At 42.5% G+C, this 20,555-nt stretch overlaps 1 protein-coding gene across 1 annotated transcript in view; it reads left to right on the forward strand.

Annotated features, from left to right (window-relative positions):
• lingo3b (leucine rich repeat and Ig domain containing 3b) overlaps positions 1 to 16,997 on the forward strand; it is a 39,859-nt gene extending 22,862 nt beyond the window's left edge. Inside the window, exons 2-4 of the mRNA XM_085140552.1 lie at positions 11,407 to 12,016; positions 12,788 to 13,531; positions 13,674 to 16,997. Coding sequence (XP_084996678.1) covers positions 11,462 to 12,016; positions 12,788 to 13,531; positions 13,674 to 14,243 — 1,869 coding nt within the window. The 5' untranslated portion in view covers positions 11,407 to 11,461 and the 3' untranslated portion in view covers positions 14,244 to 16,997. The remainder of the gene's footprint in view (positions 1 to 11,406; positions 12,017 to 12,787; positions 13,532 to 13,673) is intronic.
• Positions 16,998 to 20,555: the final 3,558 nt, after the last annotated feature.

A 20,555-nucleotide genomic window follows, 5' to 3' on the forward strand; every position in this document is an offset into this window, starting at 1 on the left:
TGTTGCAAATTTATAAAGCTAAGCACTTTCTCTGAACATTGTATGGTCTGACCTTTGGGTGAATTTGCTGGTACATCCTCTCCTGGGAATATCTGAAACTATCTTGATGGTTAGCCACATCTGAACAAGCTTTCTCATTGTAGAATGATGAACTTCAAATTGTTTGGAAATGGCCTTATAAACCCTGCCAGATTGATGTATTTCCTCAGTGGGATCCTAGTAAGACAACTGAATCATCCAGACCTACAAATGTCTAAACCGTTTGCTTTTATTGACATGCTCACACTTGAAGTGGATTTGTTCTTAGTTAGGTACTAGGTGGGTGCTTTTTCTTATTGCACATACTATACATACAGTTCTTAAGGGAACACACAATGTTGATTTTTGACACCAGGACTCTTAAATTATTATTTTTCCCCTCAACAAATTATGCAATGTATGTCAGTTAAGATTTTTAACTGGAATATTTCATTCATCAAGATTTCATGAAAGGCAACAGATGGGACACAACAGGTCTGCAGATGAATTCATAGACGTTTGTTCTACTTTAGCAGAGAACAAACAGCATCTGAAGTGATTCACAGGATGCTGCGGTGTTTTGTTTTTCCCTTTAATCCCAGCCTCCCTGTGTGTATATTTATCACAGTTGTCAAACAGGACTGTCTTCAGCTTTCAGATTACAGACAGAAAGCGAGAGAGGAAACAAAGGCAGAGGAAGAAAATGAGATGGAAACACTGTGTATGTGTGTGTGTGTGTGTGTATGTGTTTGCAAGAAGGATTCCAGTTTAATCTATTTTAGGTGCACAAGGGATTTCACAGAATGGCTGCTGCGAAAGCCGAGATGCCGAGAAATATTTAGCGCTTGCTTTCGGCTATGAATACTTTCAACCAATTTTCATTCTTTACGATTTTCAGTTATTACTGTAATCTGACCGACTAGACTCGATCAGCTGCAACGCAAGGAGTGTCATCTGTTTCAGAGGGTTGATTTATCATGAAGTACCTACAGAGTTTGTCTTTCAGGTCTCGTCTGCAGCCAGTGCACAGTAAATAATTACAGCAGAAAGAACTGATGCTCACATATAATCACTTCAGGGGATTGAAACCTGCCCACACTCTCTCTCTGCCACACACACTCACACACACACTTCATTGATGTTTATCATAGTCTGGTTGATCTGTACTGAGCAGTTCGCGTACTACAGCAAAAAGAAAAATAACAAAGCCAGCAATGAGTGGGAGCAAAAGGAACAAAGTATCATGAGACATCAAAGAGGTGGGTTTTCACAATATGCATGTTCACAGGGACACTTTACATACAGTAATTACTTGTTAAAGTGCAACAAGAACTGCAAAACAACTGCACCTCAGAAACTGACTTGACTGGAAAAAAATAAGCGAGATGTGCAGAGACCTGTGAAACCAATAAGAAAGTTACCTCCTGATTCTCATTCTTTACTCAGATCAGAAGGTGTCCTCTCCTAAATAGACGTATCCACTTAACATTTGAAGATTTCTTGATTGCTTATAGTCAAAAATACAGTAAAAACACATTCGTTTGATCTGTATGTGAAGTGTTGTTTCTCTGGGATCAGATCCATAGAAGTTAATATTGAGAAATATTAATTTTCTCTTAATACTGAGTAATGTACACATACAACTATTAAGGAGTGATTCAGATTAATTTCAGCTGTTTTCAGTGTATGATTGCTCCTGTCTGTTGATATCAACAGAATAGAAATAGACTTACAAAATCACTCGGTGTATTAATAAATCACATACATACTGTTTGTATACAGATCTAAGAGAACTGGAGCTCATGTTAATATTCAGGTTATGGTTATTTACTATTAAACCAATAAAACATGTGAATAGTAGGTTGGGTGGCTGGGTGGTTTGTTTTTCTACTGCTCAGTAGGTTGGTTGGTTGGCCAGGTGATTGGTCTGTTATTTTGTTGTTGAGTCGATCAGTCAGTCATTTGGTTGGTAGTCTGCTAGCCTTGGGTCTACTGTCCGCAATTACTAATAACTAGTACATACCAGTACTACAGTAATATTTTATCTGTGACATTAGTGTTAGGTGGTTAGGCATTACAGTGTATCATGCATAATTACATTTTTGTGGATATAAATGACATGCTCTTGTTGTTTAATGACAACTATACAATGCTTTTCTAACATGTTATATGTGCATAAACTCTACAAATGAGTCATTTTAGCCTGTTGGTTTGTGGTTGCTAGGAAACGTAGAAATTGTAATGAAAATCGTATGAAAAAGTTTGAAAAAGAAGAGCTTTATCCATACATCTGTCTGCTTCCCAGGTGTTTGGTGGCTTATCCAATCCTTTTCAATACTAACAAGCTCATTGTGACATCACTAGTCTAGTCCAATCATCTTTCTGCCCACCTTCTGCATGCCAATCAGCCTCCACTCTCTAAGCTTTAAATCTCACTGCACAATTGTCACTCTCCCTGGCAGACACTTTTGTGCAACCCACCTACTCCCCATTTTCACCTCTCTCATGTTACTGAGGTTCCATCCAAGCCTACATCTTCATCTCCACCACCAGCGTCTAGACTCAGATGGGTCCTGCACTAATCCCTGTCACAGCTGGGATTCCTTTCGGCTGTGATGGGCAATCGGAGTCTAATCAGCAAATACCTTAACTGAATTCTGTATATCAATAAATCATGTTCAGTTCCTTCTAATTCTCTCTCCTCATTGAAATGTCTGACATAGTTTAAAACCTTCAGGAGCCTAAAGCTGTGTCAACACTGGAAGCGACTGGCAGCAACATGATGACCAAAGACTGAAAGTCAGTGAGATTTGACGGCCAACCACAATAAACATGATGAGAGAATTGCTTCTGATGTACCTGTCTGCCAGTTGCAGAGCATAAATCTGGCAGAAATTAAAACTTTAAGTTATCTTTATATAATACCTGGATGTGTAGCTGAAACCAGATCTGTACCAAAAGCTCACATTAAATAACTTCAAATCTGACATCGCCTATAACCCAAAAACACCCCACATCCAGTTGCGATGACTTTTTTTAAAACCATTTACTTAGTATTCAGGTGAAAGAAAGCCAAGGTACCATACCAAGGTACTTCTGTGGCTATTTGCTGACTAATTGACATTATGTCAGCATATTTTATGGATTAGCTGCATGTGACTAATCACTTTAAGCACCTCCTGTTGCAGCGAGTGAAACTGATACAGTCTTAAGCTATCACTGTCACAGCATTTGCCAGTCTGACTCCCTGCTGTGTGCGTCACCCCTCACTAAGGTCTCGGTGTTGCTCAAGTTCAAAGTGAAAGCATACACAGACACACACACTCGTACACACACAGATGAAACGACCTTTTGGGCTCATTCCCTTCTAATCCATTTAGCGTTGTCTACCTTCTGCCCACACACCAACACAGACAGCTCCTGTCTGAAATCAGGGACATTTATGGTGTTGGCATTTGTGTGTGTGTGTGTGTGTGTGTGCATATATATGTGTGTGTAGTCTTTTTTTAACAAACAGTTGTTGCAACATTTAGATTATTTCTGGCGTGATGAAAGTAAATTTTTTTTTTGAAGACGCTGTTTGAGAGCTGGAAGAGATTCTCCTCTTAATAAACAAACAGCACATATATTTTTATTTGTTTATTTCTTGTCTTGTGGGGTTTTATCTCAGCTTGTTTTAGCTTTGTTTGTTCTGTTGTTGTTGTTCCTCTGTGGCTGTCAGGCATTGTTCTCGATGCAGTGCGCTGGCTTTCTGTTTCTCTGTGATCGAGGCAGACTTTGATGCAGTTAAACAACTGAGGCAAAGGTTCAGCTTTCTTAGTTCATGCCACTTTTTTTGCTAACTAACTAACTCTCAGCAGCAGTTGCTGTCTCGCTTTGTAGTGCTTGTCAGGAAAGAAACAGAGGTGGAATCTGAGATAAGTCACAGAGATCTGTGAAGTATTTTGGGGATCGCCTGGTTAGAGGGGAAACAATACAGTAGAATACTGTGAGTCAGAAAGCATCTTTCATTTCATGAAACATCATCCACAGTATGAGGAGACAGTCATCAGCACAGGGCGATGATACGCGGGGTGTGCTGTACACGTCTCACCGTGCTGCATTGTCAGGAGTATATGATAGGATTTAGACTGACAGTGCAGATATGTTACTTTGCATCCACAGCTCAACAGCATGAGCATGATGGTTAGTGCAACCACTGAGACTCAGGGCGAACAAGGGTTTTCAGAGGGGTTTTCAAAACAGGGTATTTCGATGCAGTGTAAAATAGAAATGTAAACAGAATGTAATCATTTGCAAATCATGTAAACCCCTAATTTAATTTAAAAAGAACCGTAGAAAATTGCATGCTAATTTTAAATGTGATCAAAGTAAAATGTTTTTAAAAAATGAGACAGGGCCATGTTTACCACCGTGTTGCGTCACTTTTTTTTCAGACCATCTCTCTGTAACGGCCTCAAATTTGAGGAGAATAATTCCTGGTAGTTAAAAACTGGAAAAAAAATATCTCTGAGCTGCATTTGGTGTCATGTGTTTCTAGTGGGTGGCAGGTCTGGACCGCACGCTGGTTTAAAGTGAAGCAATGATGTTGTAATGTGTGCAGAATGTGGTTTGATAGTGTCTTGGTGAAATAGGAAAGGCCCTCTCTGATAACTTCCTACATAGAAGAATATCCAAAATTTATATTGCACTGGGACATCAGGTCTAGCTAGCCTACACCGGCCACCTTCATTAGCTGGAAGAGCGATGAGCTTATGCAATGGCGTCTCAACAATTCACAAGAATTGCTGCTCATCCCACAGTGTCAGCCTGATTTTTGTGAAACCTGCACAGAATGATCACCCAGACTTTGCTCAAGGTCAAGCTTATTTGCATATATTTGCATATTTGCTGGTTAGATTTATCATAATTATGACTGTTTGTGAGCCTCCTTGACTTTAATTCTAATTAGTTTGTAAAGTTCAGTCAACTTTTCACCTGCTTGCTGCACATCACACATTACAATAACCTGTAAATTGTGAAGGATCATGAAGCAGATGAGCTCCTACGTCATTGAGAATCTGGTTTTAGAGATTCATGGAAAAACTTTTTGCCTTGAGCCATTTCAGTGTGTGATATTTGGTTGAGGACTACAACCTGTGATGGTATGATTGAGGGAAGTTGTTTAGCCCCTTTTTTTTGTTTTCATCATGTCTTGCATGTCTTGTACAGTCTTGATTCAAGATGCAGATGTAGCAACATTATTTCTGCCCATAATTCAAACTTGTGCCTAGTAGATTCCTGAAAGTGAGCAAGTGAGTGCACCTCAGGCTGAATATGAGCTAGATCTTATATATAGCAATGTGTAGTCCATTTAAACATTACAGCTGCAGTCGAGTCAAAGGTTTGTGTCTTTGGCTCTAATCAGCTGAAGGTCAAAGCAGACTGCATGTCAGTCTCGATCAGTCCAAACTCGCAGACTCGGTGACTCAGAGTACTTCAAGAACGGCGATGATATCGTAGGAGTGGCACAGAGCACCATCATGAGTATCATCTCTTTATGCAAACTCAAACAACTGCAGTGTCCTTCACGTTGCATTCTGCAGCTCAGTGAAGTGCAGCTTGGAAAATGTTCTGTTTTTACAGACGCTTTGGGAGCTTTGGTTTATGGGCACAGTGTTGCCGTCACTGGATGCTGCAGACAAATGACTGAAAACTTTGAAGATGTTGATCTAGTGACTACATTGTGTGTGTTCCTGTGTACTTCCTGTGTTTTACTTTTCCTCCGCTTTATATTTTATATGTGTGCATTCCCACTGCAGCTTTGTTCCTCTCATCACTGTGGGGATCCTGCTCTGTGAGCCTCTTCCTCTGGCTTTTCCTCTTTGTTTTTTTCTTTACCCGCCCTAATTATATTTTGATTTCAGTTTTCCTTTGTTGTCATTTAGGATTTAAGTTTGGGCGTTGTTTTTGGTTTTTCTCTTTCTGCAATGCAGTCAGGGAGTTGTTAATCCTTTAGGAGCTCTAACTTTGATGACGAGCAGCACAAAAACACTTCATTTGACGTTTTAGGCTTACTTATATTGACTTGCATTAGTTAATATTCACTGTAGATCACAATAATGTGGCAAAACAGAGATTTGTCTGACTCTCATCTTCATTAAAAAGTCTGCCCCCTTACTTTCCTTTCCTCTTTGGCACTGGGTGCAACCCCACAAGAGACCTGCTAAACTCTATTCCACACTTGACTTGGGCTTAAAATGGAGTGACTAAGCACAGATTTAATATTGGACTTATAGCTACTTAGCAATGGAAAGTACAAACTGTCAGCTTTCCACTGATATATAAAAACTTGTCAAGTTAGCGACTCGGTTTGTTTGCAGGAGTAAAATGTAAAAGCTTTCTCTAATAACATGCTGACTGCTTGACTGCACCTCCATCACGAAAGCTAAAGTGTGATTTTATTTTTGAGAGGTCTTTACTGTGTGTGTGTGTGTGTGTGTGTGTGTGTGTGTGTGTGTGTGTGTGTGTGTGTAGGTGTGTGTGTGTGTGTGTGTGTGTGTGTGTGTGAGAGAGAGAGAGAGACAGAGGGAGAGCGTGAAGGAGAGCGAGAAAGCTGAGGAAGAAGGGACACTAAAGAAGGGATATTGGGGAGAGGAGCTCTATGCTCTGCCGGCCAAATATAAAGGCTTGTAAAGGCTACCAGTCAACATGCATGACCTATTTACGGTCAGGCACACTGCCACACAAATACACACCAAACCACAATGATGTTATTTTCCCTGCAGTTATTTGGGAAGAGTGTGTGGTGTTTATAATCAGACTAACCTGACTGTATAAAGCAGGTGAAACAACCGGTGTCTGAAACATCTGGCTGTGGTCATCAGTGTCTTGCCTGTGCAGTGGCTGAGGAAGAATGTTGCTCCAAAACATCTGCTCATTAGGTCAGCCATCAAATTTTAGTTATTTTTAGCTTCTGGGTTGTTTCGCCTTCCATTCTCTTTTTTTTTCCTCCTTGGACAGCTGGCCTTGACTCTATCTTCCTCGCCGGCTACAACTGTGGGATTTGCCCCTGTTGTTACCATAACATCTGGAAGATAATAATTTGCAGGTTGTATGGCAGCTTTAGGGACTCCTGTTGTGATTTCAATGCATGTCCACTGTCCAGGTGCAGGATAAGATGTAAGACTGAGCTTTTAAACTTTGAGGGACAGGCTGCTAATCTAAAAGAAAGCAACTAAAGCAACAACATATAAAAATGTTCTTTTCAGTATGTGGCCTGGGAGTCAGAGTCAAGGTGTGTATTTATCACCTGCTCAAGAAATGATGCGCGGAGCACTGGGCCCATGTGCCTGATAGAGAGTGTGTGTGTTAAGGAATCCAAGTCTGTCCTTGAGTCAAGCAGTAAGGACCTTGTCTGCCTTGACGATGTAAGCTCAGTGATTCATACTGTGACTCTGCCACTGACCCGTAGGATGACTCTCATGGGGGTGCGGAGACAGGCTGCATCCATCACAATGCCAAAGAGCTGGGCAAGATGTACACTAACACACACATGGAGACAATGGATACACTGAGTGAAGAGTTTATAGTCGTGCAGTGGGCTATGTATGGGAACAGCTGTGTGTAGAGCTGAATGTCTGCCCAGCAACCATGCCCATGCAGGCCCACAGTGGGTAGCTGTTAGGCTGTGTGGCGCAACCTGCATCTATTCCACATGGGACCAAAATGGGCTCACAGCAGTTTTGCCCTATGGGGTCCTCTGTGTTTTTTTGTGTGCAAACCCTGTCCAAACCCAAACTCTATGTTCGTATTTTTGACCTTTCTGCTCTCAAGAGGGAATTCTGCGGGTAGCCCACTATAGGCTGTCTATAGAAAACACATATATCCCATGTGGGGTCTGTATGTTAGGAAACACAAGACAGGGAAATGTGACAATTGTGGAGAAATAGTGTCAGAATTATGAGGCTGAGATAAGACAGCTGATTAAAAACATCAGTAAATTCTGGTATCAGAGAGTATTCTAATTTCTTAAACATACTAACATGTTACGCAGAGGATTTGAGTGGAGGGCTGGTCGGTTGGTTGGTTTTTAGTGAGATGATCTATAGTGTAGTAGTTTACATACTTGCCTAATAAGCAATAAATCCCATGGGAGAAAGCACAAATCTGCAGGGGGTGGCATCTAAAGGGCATCGGGTGTAAAACTCTGCTAAATGAAGCATGCAGATGTACCTGTTGTGGTGACCCCATTTTTTTTTAATGAGCAGCTGATAGTTGTTTTCTTTTCTGTTTTAAAATACATTCTGGTCCACACTCCACACCAGTTGTTATTGCTAATATACCATGGTATTAGCTCTCCACTGTGGGGTCTAGGTGGGGCCCCAGTAGGGCAGTTGTGGGTACGCTGCCTATAATATGCCCCATTGTGGGCCTCTTTTTGCTTAGTGTGGGGAACCCACACTGTTGGTTATCCCACTCGGACCTGTCTGGGTCCCATAGTGCAGAGCCCAGATGTGACCTATATTTCACGTTGGTACTGGGGCTCGTGCGTCTGCCCACAGTAGCCCTGCACAGGCTCCCAGGGCACATCTTCGCTAGATGTGTCAGAATTCTAACTCAAAAGGTTTTTTTTTACAGGCAAATGTTCAACATCTTAACAATAACGTGCCAAAATCTTAACATTTTTCAAATGAGCGTTAAATCACAAGTACTGAACTATGTTCTGTGTAACCTTTTATAAACCTTTTATAGAACATCCTCGGGGGACCATGAATGCCAATTTACGTTTTCAAGATATTTTGATTTTAAAAAAAGGAAACGAAGACTTTCCTGCAGAAGTTGAATGTTGTCTTTCCTCCTGACAGCAGTCAGACTGTATAATCCACACATACAATAGATACCTGCAAAAATGTACTTGTGTGTATTATCACTCCCACTACACCTTTTCCAAATATGAAAAATTCTCTGTTGGTGTATTTACTCTATATAGACACAATTTGTGAATTTTTCAAATAACTCTTGTATAGTTTTTTGCCTTTTTATTATTTGTGCACTTTGTCCATCTGTGTTGAGCTAACATGTGTTTCCTGTGTTTGTGTGGGTTCCACAGTCCACAGAGTCCAAAGATATGCAATTAGTGGGGTCAGATTGACTGGTAATTCTAAATTGCTCATAGGTGTGAATCTCAGTGTGAATGGTTGTCAGTCTCTCTGTGTTAGCCCTGTAACAGACTGGTAACCTGTCCAGGGGGTACCCCACCTCTCACCCTATGCTAGCTAGGATAAGCTCCAACACCCCAGCTGAAAGAATAGATGGATTTCTATTTTTCTATTTCTTGCTGACACTTGTGCTGCTGTAACAGTGTGGGATTAATAAAGTCTGTGTCCCTGCCCACCAGCCTCTAGGCCTGTGTGATTAAGGGTTAAAGATGTAAATTCTTTGACTTGCAGCGAAATAGTGACCAAAAGCACTACTTTTTAACTTCACGGTTCCTTTAAAATACGTTCCAGATAGCATCCAGTAATTTGTGTCACTAGAGAAAAATCATTTCATGTTATTCGGATGATAGTTGATGGGATGCAATCTAAATCTTTAGCAGGGTAAAAGGTGCAAGAAGGAGAAAAATCATCAGTGTTTCCACAACAGTCACCATGAAAACACGAGGACACAGAACCTGATGTGTGATTTAATCTCATTATTTCAGGACTTTGATAGAATTTTGCTAGTTTTTCTGATTTCTCTGTTTTTCTCCTGGGCACTATTCCACCGAGTTTGCCGCTCTGTTGTTGTGGTCATGGTGAGTTGCTGATGGTTGACAGTGCGAGGCAGAGTTGCTGCTGAGAAGTGGGTCAGTCTGTTTCTGCACAGCAGCTTCTCTGTGTTTTGAGTTTTGTCTCCCAGCGAAAGGAGAGATTGTGCCAGATTTCTACCAGATTGTTCAGATATGGGATCTGTAAACACAGTGTTTTCCAGGCCTGTCAAAAATTGAAGGACTTATCCACCTTGAGGCTTAGCAGATGAGACAGAATCTCTGGAGGACTCTTTTTTCCTACAGCTTGCGTTTGTGTGATTGTGTGTGAAAATACGAGTATGTGCATATGTGTGCATAGAATTTGTCAGCCGTCATTTATATTTAGCTTAAATCCCATTTCATCCCGTTTGATCCCATTGATGCCAATGCATCGAAACAGTCGGATATAATTAGGCGTTTTTAGAGGCTGTTTTCCTGTAAAAAATATGAAGCAATGGCCTCATCGACAAAAAGAGAGAGCCTAGCAACTTTTGGCTCTTTTAACTGTGTGGCTGGCCCTCTGAAAACTGCCCATTACGCACAAACCAACCCATATATTATTAATCTGCTCAGCTCTGCCTTCCTCCTCTGCCAGCATCAGAGTGCATTTTAACATGAAACAGCATCAGAGTGCATTTTAACATGATACTCCCTGGTGGTGATGATATATTCTCTCTCATATCCATTGAATCTGAAAAATAAACAAACAGTTTAACATTTGGGGGTTTCTGGTCAGTAGTTGTTGTTTGAGAGAAGAAAAAAAACTTTCTTCTAGCCAAACTTTCTTTTTAAATGGCATCTTCCTCAAGTATGAAACTAGCTGGATGGACAGAGCCGTGTTCCAGATCCAATGCCAGGTGCTCTTTGACTGTCTTCATGTTGAAAACAGTGTGTGGGAGAGATGACCGGCTGCCTGAAGGAACGCTAAAGCACAAATGATTCATCTCTTTTTCCCTCAAAGCATTTTTAATTCATACCCAGCAAAATGTCAAACTTGCATCCAAGCGTACCTGTTCGAATGCATGCAATGGCTCAAACACCTATTCCTCGTCACAGCGTGCATAGTTTCCACACACACACTGCGATTATTAAGGAGCTCCATCTTTGTTTATGCACGGTGATTATAATAAATTCATTGTGTTTGTCAAAATGGAGCAGACATCCTCGTTGCTGGAAGGAGAACGGAGGAGATGCAAGATGCATGAATTCAGCTGAAGCAAGAAGCTCCCTCTCATGGCTCCAGGCGTCCCGGTTCTCCAGCTGAAACCACAGATAAATTAGTGAAAAGACAAATCTTCTAAACTATCTTAAAGCGCTCCTTGTTCCTGTGACGGGATTTCATCTGCGATGTTTAAGTGCTGTGTCACGAAATGCCCCAAATCTCCGCAGTAAATTCTCAACTCCTTTACTTAAACTGCCGGAGACATTGATAATTTACAACATTGTGGATTTAGGCCTGTTTTAATGAGGTTGGGAGCTGATAGGTTATATTATAGGCTCCATCTTCTTACATCCTCTTTCCCTTCTTCATCACATATTTATTCCGTCCTTGTTTTCTATTTCTCCCTTCACTTCTTTTCTGTAACTCCTGTTTTTCCCTTTGTCTCGTCTTGCAGGTGTCTGGCGCACTCACCCTGCCTGTAACAGGCGAGGAGTCAGAGGACCAGGGCCATGACTGGCTCTCCTGGCCATGGTGGGCGTGCCTTAGTGCCATGGCCGAAGCTGTGGCGATGGGTCCTGGCGACTTCACTGGTTACCATGATAACCTTGACACTGCCAGGAAACAGCCACGCCTGTCCGCCACGGTGCGAGTGTTCAGCCCAGCTAAGGTCAGTGTCGTGCCAGCGACGGCGGCTCACCAACATCCCAGAGGGCATTCCTACAGAGACGCGGCTCCTGGACCTCAGCAAGAACCGGCTCCGCTGGGTGCAGGCGGGAGACCTGGCACCGTACCCACGACTGGAGGAAGTGGACTTCAGTGAGAACCTCATCTCCACCTTAGAACCGAATGCCTTCTCCACCCTCCAGAGTCTTAAAGTGCTGAAGTTAAGAGGGAACCAGTTGAAGTTGGTGCCCATGGGAGCCTTTGCCAAGCTTGGCAATCTTACCAGCCTAGACCTTAGTGAGAACAAGATGGTGATTTTATTGGACTACACCTTCCAGGACCTGAAAAGTCTAAAACACTTGGAGGTCGGAGACAACGACCTGGTTTATATATCCCACAAGGTAAGCTCTTAAGCATCTGGCCAGTAGTGAACTGAGCTTATTGATGAAATGGGAAATGGATACAATAATTTGCACTTTATTTTAAAAAATCCTGGTGTGACATTTTGGCAAAGTCTATTCATTTTCCTGCCAAGATAAAAACACTGATACCAGTTACACAGCATCCATGTAACACATTTCCAGCTTCCCCATGAATAAGTAAAAAAACACTCAGCTCAGTGTTTGGTTTGTTGCTTAGACTACATTTAGAAGAAACCAAACACATCTGAATATTTTTTTCTATGTTAAAAAATAAAATGATAAATTTAAATATTGTTTTACTGTTATACTGTAATACTTACAAAATGCTTAACAGCAGCACACATTCAAATAGAGTGTGTAAAAAATGATTCTGTTACTTTTATTTGAATTTATTGTTTCTAATTACGTATTAAGAGATTAAGGCACTATTAAAACACAAAGACCTCAGAGAAAACCAGAAAAATGTCTCAGCACTTTTAAAACTCGTCACACTCAGAGCTGGTTGCTATGGCCACAAATCTGATATTTTCCTTTGAGAATGATTATGAAATATTAAAAATTAAACGAGGTACATGTCCTTTTCTTGACATGTACCTCACATACAGTAGCAACAACAAAACGGTGTTCTGGTGAAATTCTGAACCAACTTTTGTCTGTTTGTCTTACTTAAACATAAATAAATAAATATATATGTATATGTATAAGCAAACAGTGATTCCCAGATTCCCATGATGTTTTTCTTATTTCCAGGCATTCTCAGGTCTGCTGGGGTTGGAGGACCTCACAATAGAGCGCTGCAACCTGACATCCATCTCTGGTCAGACGCTGTCCTACCTCCGCAGCCTGGTCACTCTTCGCCTTCGCCACCTCAGCATCACTGCCCTGGAGGACCAGAACTTTCGCAAGCTGTCAAACTTGCGGGGTTTGGATATCGACCACTGGCCGTACCTGGAGTACATTTCCCCTCTTAGTTTTCAGGGCCTGGACCTCCACTGGCTCTCCATCACCAACACCAACATCACTTCTGTCCCCTCGGCCTCCTTTAAGAACCTTGCCCACCTCACCCACCTTAACTTGTCCTACAACCCCATCACCACATTAGAGCCTTGGGCCTTCAAAGACTTGCTGAGGCTGAAGGAGCTCATCATGGTAAGCACAGGTTTGATGACGGTGGAGCCCCATGCCCTCGGAGGCCTCCGACAGATCCGCGTGCTCAACTTCTCCTCAAACGACCTGCAGACACTGGAAGAGGGCTCCTTCCATTCTGTCAACAGTCTGGAGACCCTCAGAGTGGACGGGAACCCCCTGATGTGTGACTGCCGTCTGTTGTGGATCCTGCAAAGACGCAAGACCCTCAACTTTGACGGCAGAGTGCCGGTGTGTGCGGGGCCGGTGGAGGTGCAAGGCGTCAGCCTCAGCTCCTTCACCGATTCTGCACTCTTCGATCACTTCACATGCCAGAAGCCTAAGATACGCAACCGAAAACTGCAGCAGGTAATGAATGGTGACAAGTTTGTTAAACTTTCTACAACCATAAAGAAGGTTGTTTTAGGGTTTAAAATATTCCTACATATAGATATCTGCTGTGCTTTTTTAAACTTGTGCATTTATTCATCCACTCACTCTTTTTCTCCAGATGATCGCTCGCGAAGGCCAACCGGTGAGTTTTCTGTGTCGAGCCGAAGGAGACCCTCCCCCTTCTATTGTCTGGATTTCCCCACAGCGCAGGCGAATCACAACTAAGAGTTCAGGGCGCATTATAGTTCACCCAAGTGGCACCCTGGAGATCCGCTACGCCCAGCTCACTGACAGTGGGACATACATCTGCATAGCCAGTAACGCCGGAGGCAATGACACCTACTTTGCCACACTCACGGTGCGTGGCCAACCGCTGGATGCCGCCTCAGCCTTCTTTCTCAACCGCTCACTGTACAGCAGTGAGTTCTTCAACGACACAAATCTAAACAGCACACGCGTTTTCCTCAAGTTCACCTTTGACCTGACCACCATCTTGGTCTCCACGGCAATGGGCTGCATCACGTTCCTCGGGGTTGTCCTCTTCTGTTTCCTGCTGTTGTTCGTGTGGAGCCGGGGACGCGGACAACGCAGGAACAACTTCACAGTGGAGTACTCCTTCCGGAAATCTGAACCCGCCACTGGAAGCTCTTCAGGAGGGACCAGAAAGTTTAACATGAAAATGATATGAAACAACGCAGCCAGGGGTCCCTCGGGGGAGGCATGAGCACGTCCCATAAACGTGTTTGACACACGCAAACGCACACAGCCTCTGACTTGCAAAGAAGCTTGACAGCACAAGTCCCTGTCCGTGGCTCCACTCATTCGTGCGCCCACATCAAAACCGGAGCCACTTCTCAATTTGGTCTGATTTGTGAACCTGATCTCTCAGCAGTTTTATTCAGCTTGTGGTCAAAATTTGCTTAAATTATACCTTAAGGAGTGCTAGCTACTTGTCATTTATGCTTAATAGGCACAGAAGAAAGAACATATAGGTGATAAGATGTAAATTGGCACGATGGCTGGCCTGTGGAACAGTGATAGTCCTGTTTCTCATTTATTTTAATGAGAAATGATAAGGTTTCCTTTTTAATTTCAATTTCTCTCTTTTTTTGTAGAGTCAGGGATTTGTAAAGAAATTCAGTACAGAGAGCTTCTGTCGATTAATTACTCTCTCTAAAGCCTGCCGTGCTGCTAATCATGCATGTAGCTTTAAGCTGTAAGTTTGTACCACTCATAAAAACACATAGCTTTGAAAGACAGTTAAATATGTTTTTCTATTTATTCTGACCACCGCTGAGGAGTAAGGATTACAAAGAGCAAAATGTTTTATGAATATTATCATATGGCCTTTGCTTTTATGCACTAAGGCTGAAAAATAATAAGATTTGCATAAAGCAAGAAAAGAAATCTGTCTTTTTCTTCTTTGTGAGCTTTGTGAGGTTTTACAACATTAGCTGTGTGAGTTTGGGACGAGCGCACCGGCTGAGAGTTGCTGTAGCCGCCTGTGGCCCGGTGGCTTTGGTTTGGAAGTCGTGCCCACCGGTCACAGGCCACCACTGTAACCATGCCAACCAACACAAGAGGGACCGGGATGGTGGCCACAAGAGGGTTGCTGGGTAGAAGAGGCAGGCGACTTCTGCTCCCTCTGCCCTGCATCCCGTTCGTGCTCTTCTTCAACACGAGAGGGTCAGCCTGCCTCCTGCCCCTCGTCCCTGCTGTGTTGGTGGACACCCAACCCTACCAGCGCTGCCAGGGGGGAGCAGCCTGGCGAGTTGGTTCATACTTAGAGGCAGACAGAGGACACACGGTCCCACTAGGAGGTGTTCACATTAACACACATAAACACCCTCATCCTACGAGTGGAAGGCGGCACACGTACAGCCCCTTTTCTCAGGAAAAGTGAAATAACTAGCCTACAGAGTGAGAATGGTTATGCATATTTACTCTGATAAACTGTAAAACATTCCAGCAATACTTTATGTGGAGCCATAAAGCTAAAAGTCCATTCTCTGAGAGAGAAGTGATGTGAATTCGTGAGTGTATAAGCCAAGCCATAGTTGTGTAGGTTGTATTTTTATACAGTAGTGTGTGCATGATTCAGTTATATAATTATTGCCACTGCCATCCTACAAGCTGTCGCAATGATCACAAGACCATCTGCTGTCACCGGGCTTGCATAAAGTTTCACCTCATAACGCACACACGCACACACGTGCTCAGAGGAGATAGAACCACATTGAGGTGATTTTTTCTGATAGGAACAACACACGACACACGGACCAATGAAAGTGCGGCACTCGCTGCTCTCTGTCTGTCTCTCAGAGGGCCGGTGTGCGAATGTCTCTGCCCCCCTAGCCCAGTGCTTCCCCCCCTCCTCACCCACATCCCCCACACACCCCCACTGGGTCCTCCTTTGGGAGGGGTCCCTGGCTGGAGACCGAGGATTTAAAATGTAAATGAAGTCGTGTAACCCTACCCACGCCATGTGCATCGTATAGTGGAGAGTAGTACTGTGGTTTTAAAAATGGAAAAAAAGACTAAAAAGACAAAAAAAAAAATGTTTTTAAGTGTTCTGTTTGTCCTTCAATTTATTTTCTTTTTCTTTTTTTCAGTTGTTGTTCTCTGTGACCTTTTGGCCGTTTACCGTTTTAATGTTCTTCGTCCTCCATGTGGGATTGTCCTCTTCTCAACACCTCATGCAGTAGCACCCTTTCAGATCTCAAGGTGCACATAAGCCTAAAGCAGGCAGAGCGTTAAGTTCATTCACAGCTGAGATTTGATCTAAAGCTGTTCTGTGGAGAAGAAAAAAATGTTTGCAAGTTAACAGATGAAACTGATAGTTGCTAGTTACTAAAAGCTGTGAAATTAAAACTTTACACACTAATGTAAATGATGGATTTACCATAGACTGTAAAACACAGCTTGATTCACTCATCCTGATGACAGCTTTGGCTTATTGAATACTCAAATTTGACATTTTAGCTGCTGCTATGTTTTTTTAATGGACATGTCCACACATCACACTGTAATAATAAATTTGATGTTAACTTTAATTACATGAAAAACTGAGCAGCTCACACACTGCAGTGTCTTTTACTACAACCAAATCCTGAATGAGAACCTATTAGAGGTGCGCCGATCGATCAGCTGGGGACAGGAATCGGCGGATTTTCAGCAGTGACCGGCCAATGAGCCTCGTGTGTGCGTTTCAGTATGCACAACACGTGCACAGCAGCATAGGCAAATAAGCAAAGCTCGCCAAAGTTAAACGCAGGGGAGGAACACCCCAAAAACTTTTGTAATGACAGACCTAATCAGATACTTAAATCACCAAGCTGAACATTAATATTTTAAAGAAACTAACAAAGGAAAAGTGGATATAGCTAAAGCTATCCAGAGCTCAGAGAGCTTCGGTATGAGCAATGGACTGAAGCCATAAAAATGGAGGGGAGGAATGGGCTGGCGTCGTGTTATCTGGTGAAATCCTGTTAATATATATATATATATATATATATATATATATATATATATATATATATATATATATATATATATATATATATAATGATTAAAAATAATAATAATAAAATAACTAAAAAGAACAAAACATTTTTTTCCTGTGGTGAGGTAAATATGTCTATTTACATATAGCTATCACTGCTAATGTTCCTTGGCATACCTTGCAGGTATGGCCTCTGAACTCAAGAGAACCTTAAAGTAATGGAAAATATGTTAAAGTTAAATGTTGTTTCATAGAATTTAAAAAGAAAACAAATAAATAAAACCATGGTAGACTATAGATAAGCGGAAGAGGATGGATGAATGGATATAGCAATAACAAAAGGCCAAAAGATTAGCTAGATTAGAAAAATAGCTGCTATTTACACATGTCAGGGGTTGCAGAGGGTCTAACGGTGCTTTATATAGCAACTTAATGGTTTGAAAATCATTTCCCCCAGGTAAGAGACACCCTCAGACTCCTTTGTGAGTTAAATCTTGCAAACTCCATTTTTGTCGCTTGTAACGAATGATGAAACCACAGCCTCTCTGTCAGAATGAATAACTGAACAGCTCTTAAAGATTCATGAGGCCGAACAAGAATAGATGAACAAATTAGCCTGTGTTTTTTTTTTAACAGTGTCTTTGACAGGGTCTGCAGCCATTTTGGCTCTGGTGGTGTTGAGAACAGGATGTTGCCTTCGTGGATATCTCTTCTCCCTCAGCCCTTCCTTCTGTGTTTCCATCCCCCGGTACTTCTCAGTGCAAACTTAGGTTTAGATGACAGTGAGAATGTGCGTAGCGATTGTGGATGGTGTTATTGTGTAAACATCGATTTCAAATTGTAAGCGTAGATGAAGGTGTGTTTTCCTTTTTTGACCTTCTTCTCCTTCTTCCCTCTTTACCGTCCTCGTGGCCCCCTCTCCCGTCCCCCGCCCCCGTCTTCTTTCTTCATCTCCTCGTTGTCCCTGTTCACAGTATTAGGCTGGAATATGGTTGTGCGGTAGTAGACACGTGTTCACTGTGACTGGTGAGTAAGTGTTGTTGTCTTATGATGTGTTGCTCCTCGTGATACCATCAAACACGGAGCAGTGATTAGATCATTGGAGACAAAAGATGAAAGGAAGGGGTGACCCAGGTTCCCTGAAAATCAAAACAAACAAAATAACAAACAAACAAAAAAAAAACACTGGTTCCCATTTTTCACACACCCATTCCTTAAAATAAAAAATGTCTGGAACTTTTCCCTCTCTGCACAGTGCCACTCTGGGATCTTTCTCTGCGTGTGAAACTCTGTGAACTGTACTGTACGTACTTTCTCTTGATGATATCTTGACACAATTTAACTTGCAAATGCAGAAAAGAGGTTGGGTTGTTGCAGAGCCGTGACTAAACGCCTATGCGCTTGCTTTCTGCCTACTGAGGTACACTGAGTCATCTTGACAAGGAGGTAGTCCATTCATTAAAAACCTGACACCTCCAGCTGATCGGGGTTGGAACGAAGCACTTGTGTCTATTCAAGCTCCAAAAGCTTGCTTCAAGCTAGATGCTGTTTTAAAAAAATGTCCTGCATCTTAAATTTCCTAGCAGAGGTTTGCTTTCAATGGTTTTATTGGTATGCTAAACTGATTAAAAAAAAGACACTTCTCCAAAAAAAAAAAATCCTCAGCAGCTCTCCTCAAAAAGGCGGCGGCACACAACACAGCTTTGCAGCTGAGCCGCTGCCTGCCTGACTCTGACTGACAGACTCTCTGTGTTTGTAGATACCAGTGGAGGCGAGCCTGATTCATCTCCTCTGCCACGATTCTTGAGAAAGTAGGCTGAGATATCCCCCGCTCCCTCCGCTGGTTTGTCCTTGCCTGCGGTTGGTACACCGTAGTCTAGACGTCCCATTTACAGCAGGAGCAGAAGCAACCTCACCGTTAGCGTACCTTCCACTGAGGAAACTCTTCAAAGACCCACAACAAAACAAGAAGAAAAAAACCCTTTGGACACACACCACAGTCGTGGCGTCAAGCTTGAATTATTCATTTTTGGGGTTTTTGGTGTGTGTCCCATTGTTTCCATTCCATTAGCACACTGAGGGAGGCTTTCCTTTAAACGCTTTAAGCTGTTTTCTTACAATTTTGGCCACAACAACATCAAAAGAACCATATTAGTCGTATCTTCAGGACTACATTTCTACATTTTTGTCTCCTGTCATTTCTGATTCCATGTTAGCTCTAAATAAATCCATCTCTTGCTCCGCGTCCTACAGCTGCTGGTTTTGATTGGATTAGACTTGAGATTTATCAGAGCTGAGACGAGCAGTAATAGGATGACAGAGGAGCGAGCCTGGCTTGATTGGGTGATTACTTGGCTTATTAGTCCCATTTCCATAACAGGCTTCTCAGACAGAGTGTCATGCAAATAGACTTTTAGCTGTTTAACAGCATCAGTGTCAGACAGAGATATGACCTGTGATGAGTTTCTCAGGCAAAGAGGCGGTGATGCAAACTGTCGCTGTCGCCTGATATAAGTGAGCATGCTGCAGAGCTTTGCTGAAACACTTTAGAGAACCTCAGACAGACAAATGCTTCATCTTAACCTTGACCAGACCCCCACCCACCCCCCAACAGACACACACACACAAACAAAATCACCTCCATTTCCTTCTGTGTGACAATACTGACCCCCAGTGGTCACTGTGAGTATAAGAAACAAATCCCGAAGACTGTTGTACCAAAGCAACAGCTCGGGGTCTCAAGCAGGTAAGCGAGAAAATTGACTGTTAGCTTCATAAGTCAGTGCTTCACTGATTTCCTTATAGCCATAGCGTGACCCCTTCTTGGCACTGGGTGTGTTTCTGCCTGCAGTGGGAGCAGGAGAGGCCTCCATCTCATCAAAAAGCAAACTCCTCTAAGTCTGGAGATTACACACTTAAACCCCCACCACCAGTCTCACCAAACCCTCCCCCCAGAAAACTTCACAGCATTATTCTTTCTCTGTATATGATTAAGTGCTGCTCAGCAAATGATCGGCTACTCTCTAGAGAAGAAAAAAAAAACAAGTTTCTTTCTTGTGGTCTTAGCAGATTAAATCTATGCATGCCTTTTGTATACAGTGATTGGTCTTGCCAAACTCTCACCTACACTTGTACAGATAGCCATGGGTGCCATCGTTGCTGGCCATGGGACTGGCTGAAACGACTAACGTGTGTTTTAATCTGGTACAAGTTAAAGCCAGGGGGCAAAGAGTCACCGGCATTCACGAATATATATATAAAGAAGCATTTGTTTACTTGGGATGATTGTACTTTTACACATATCTATCTTCAAACAGATGATCTGCTCTGATGTGTAAGCTGTTGATAAAGCTATTGATATTCCAAGCAGGATGGTGGGACTGATCAATCATGCTGTGTGGGGACAGGATTGTTAATGGCATACTTTCATTGATCTATCTTGAATCTTGTCACTCTCTCAAAGTCTCTCTGGAGTAGAAGGAGGCATACAGAGCTCTC

The sequence above is a fragment of the Neolamprologus multifasciatus genome, chromosome 18, assembly GCF_963576455.1.
Source record: "Neolamprologus multifasciatus chromosome 18, fNeoMul1.2, whole genome shotgun sequence".
In the NCBI taxonomy this organism is placed as follows: Eukaryota; Metazoa; Chordata; class Actinopteri; order Cichliformes; family Cichlidae; genus Neolamprologus; species Neolamprologus multifasciatus.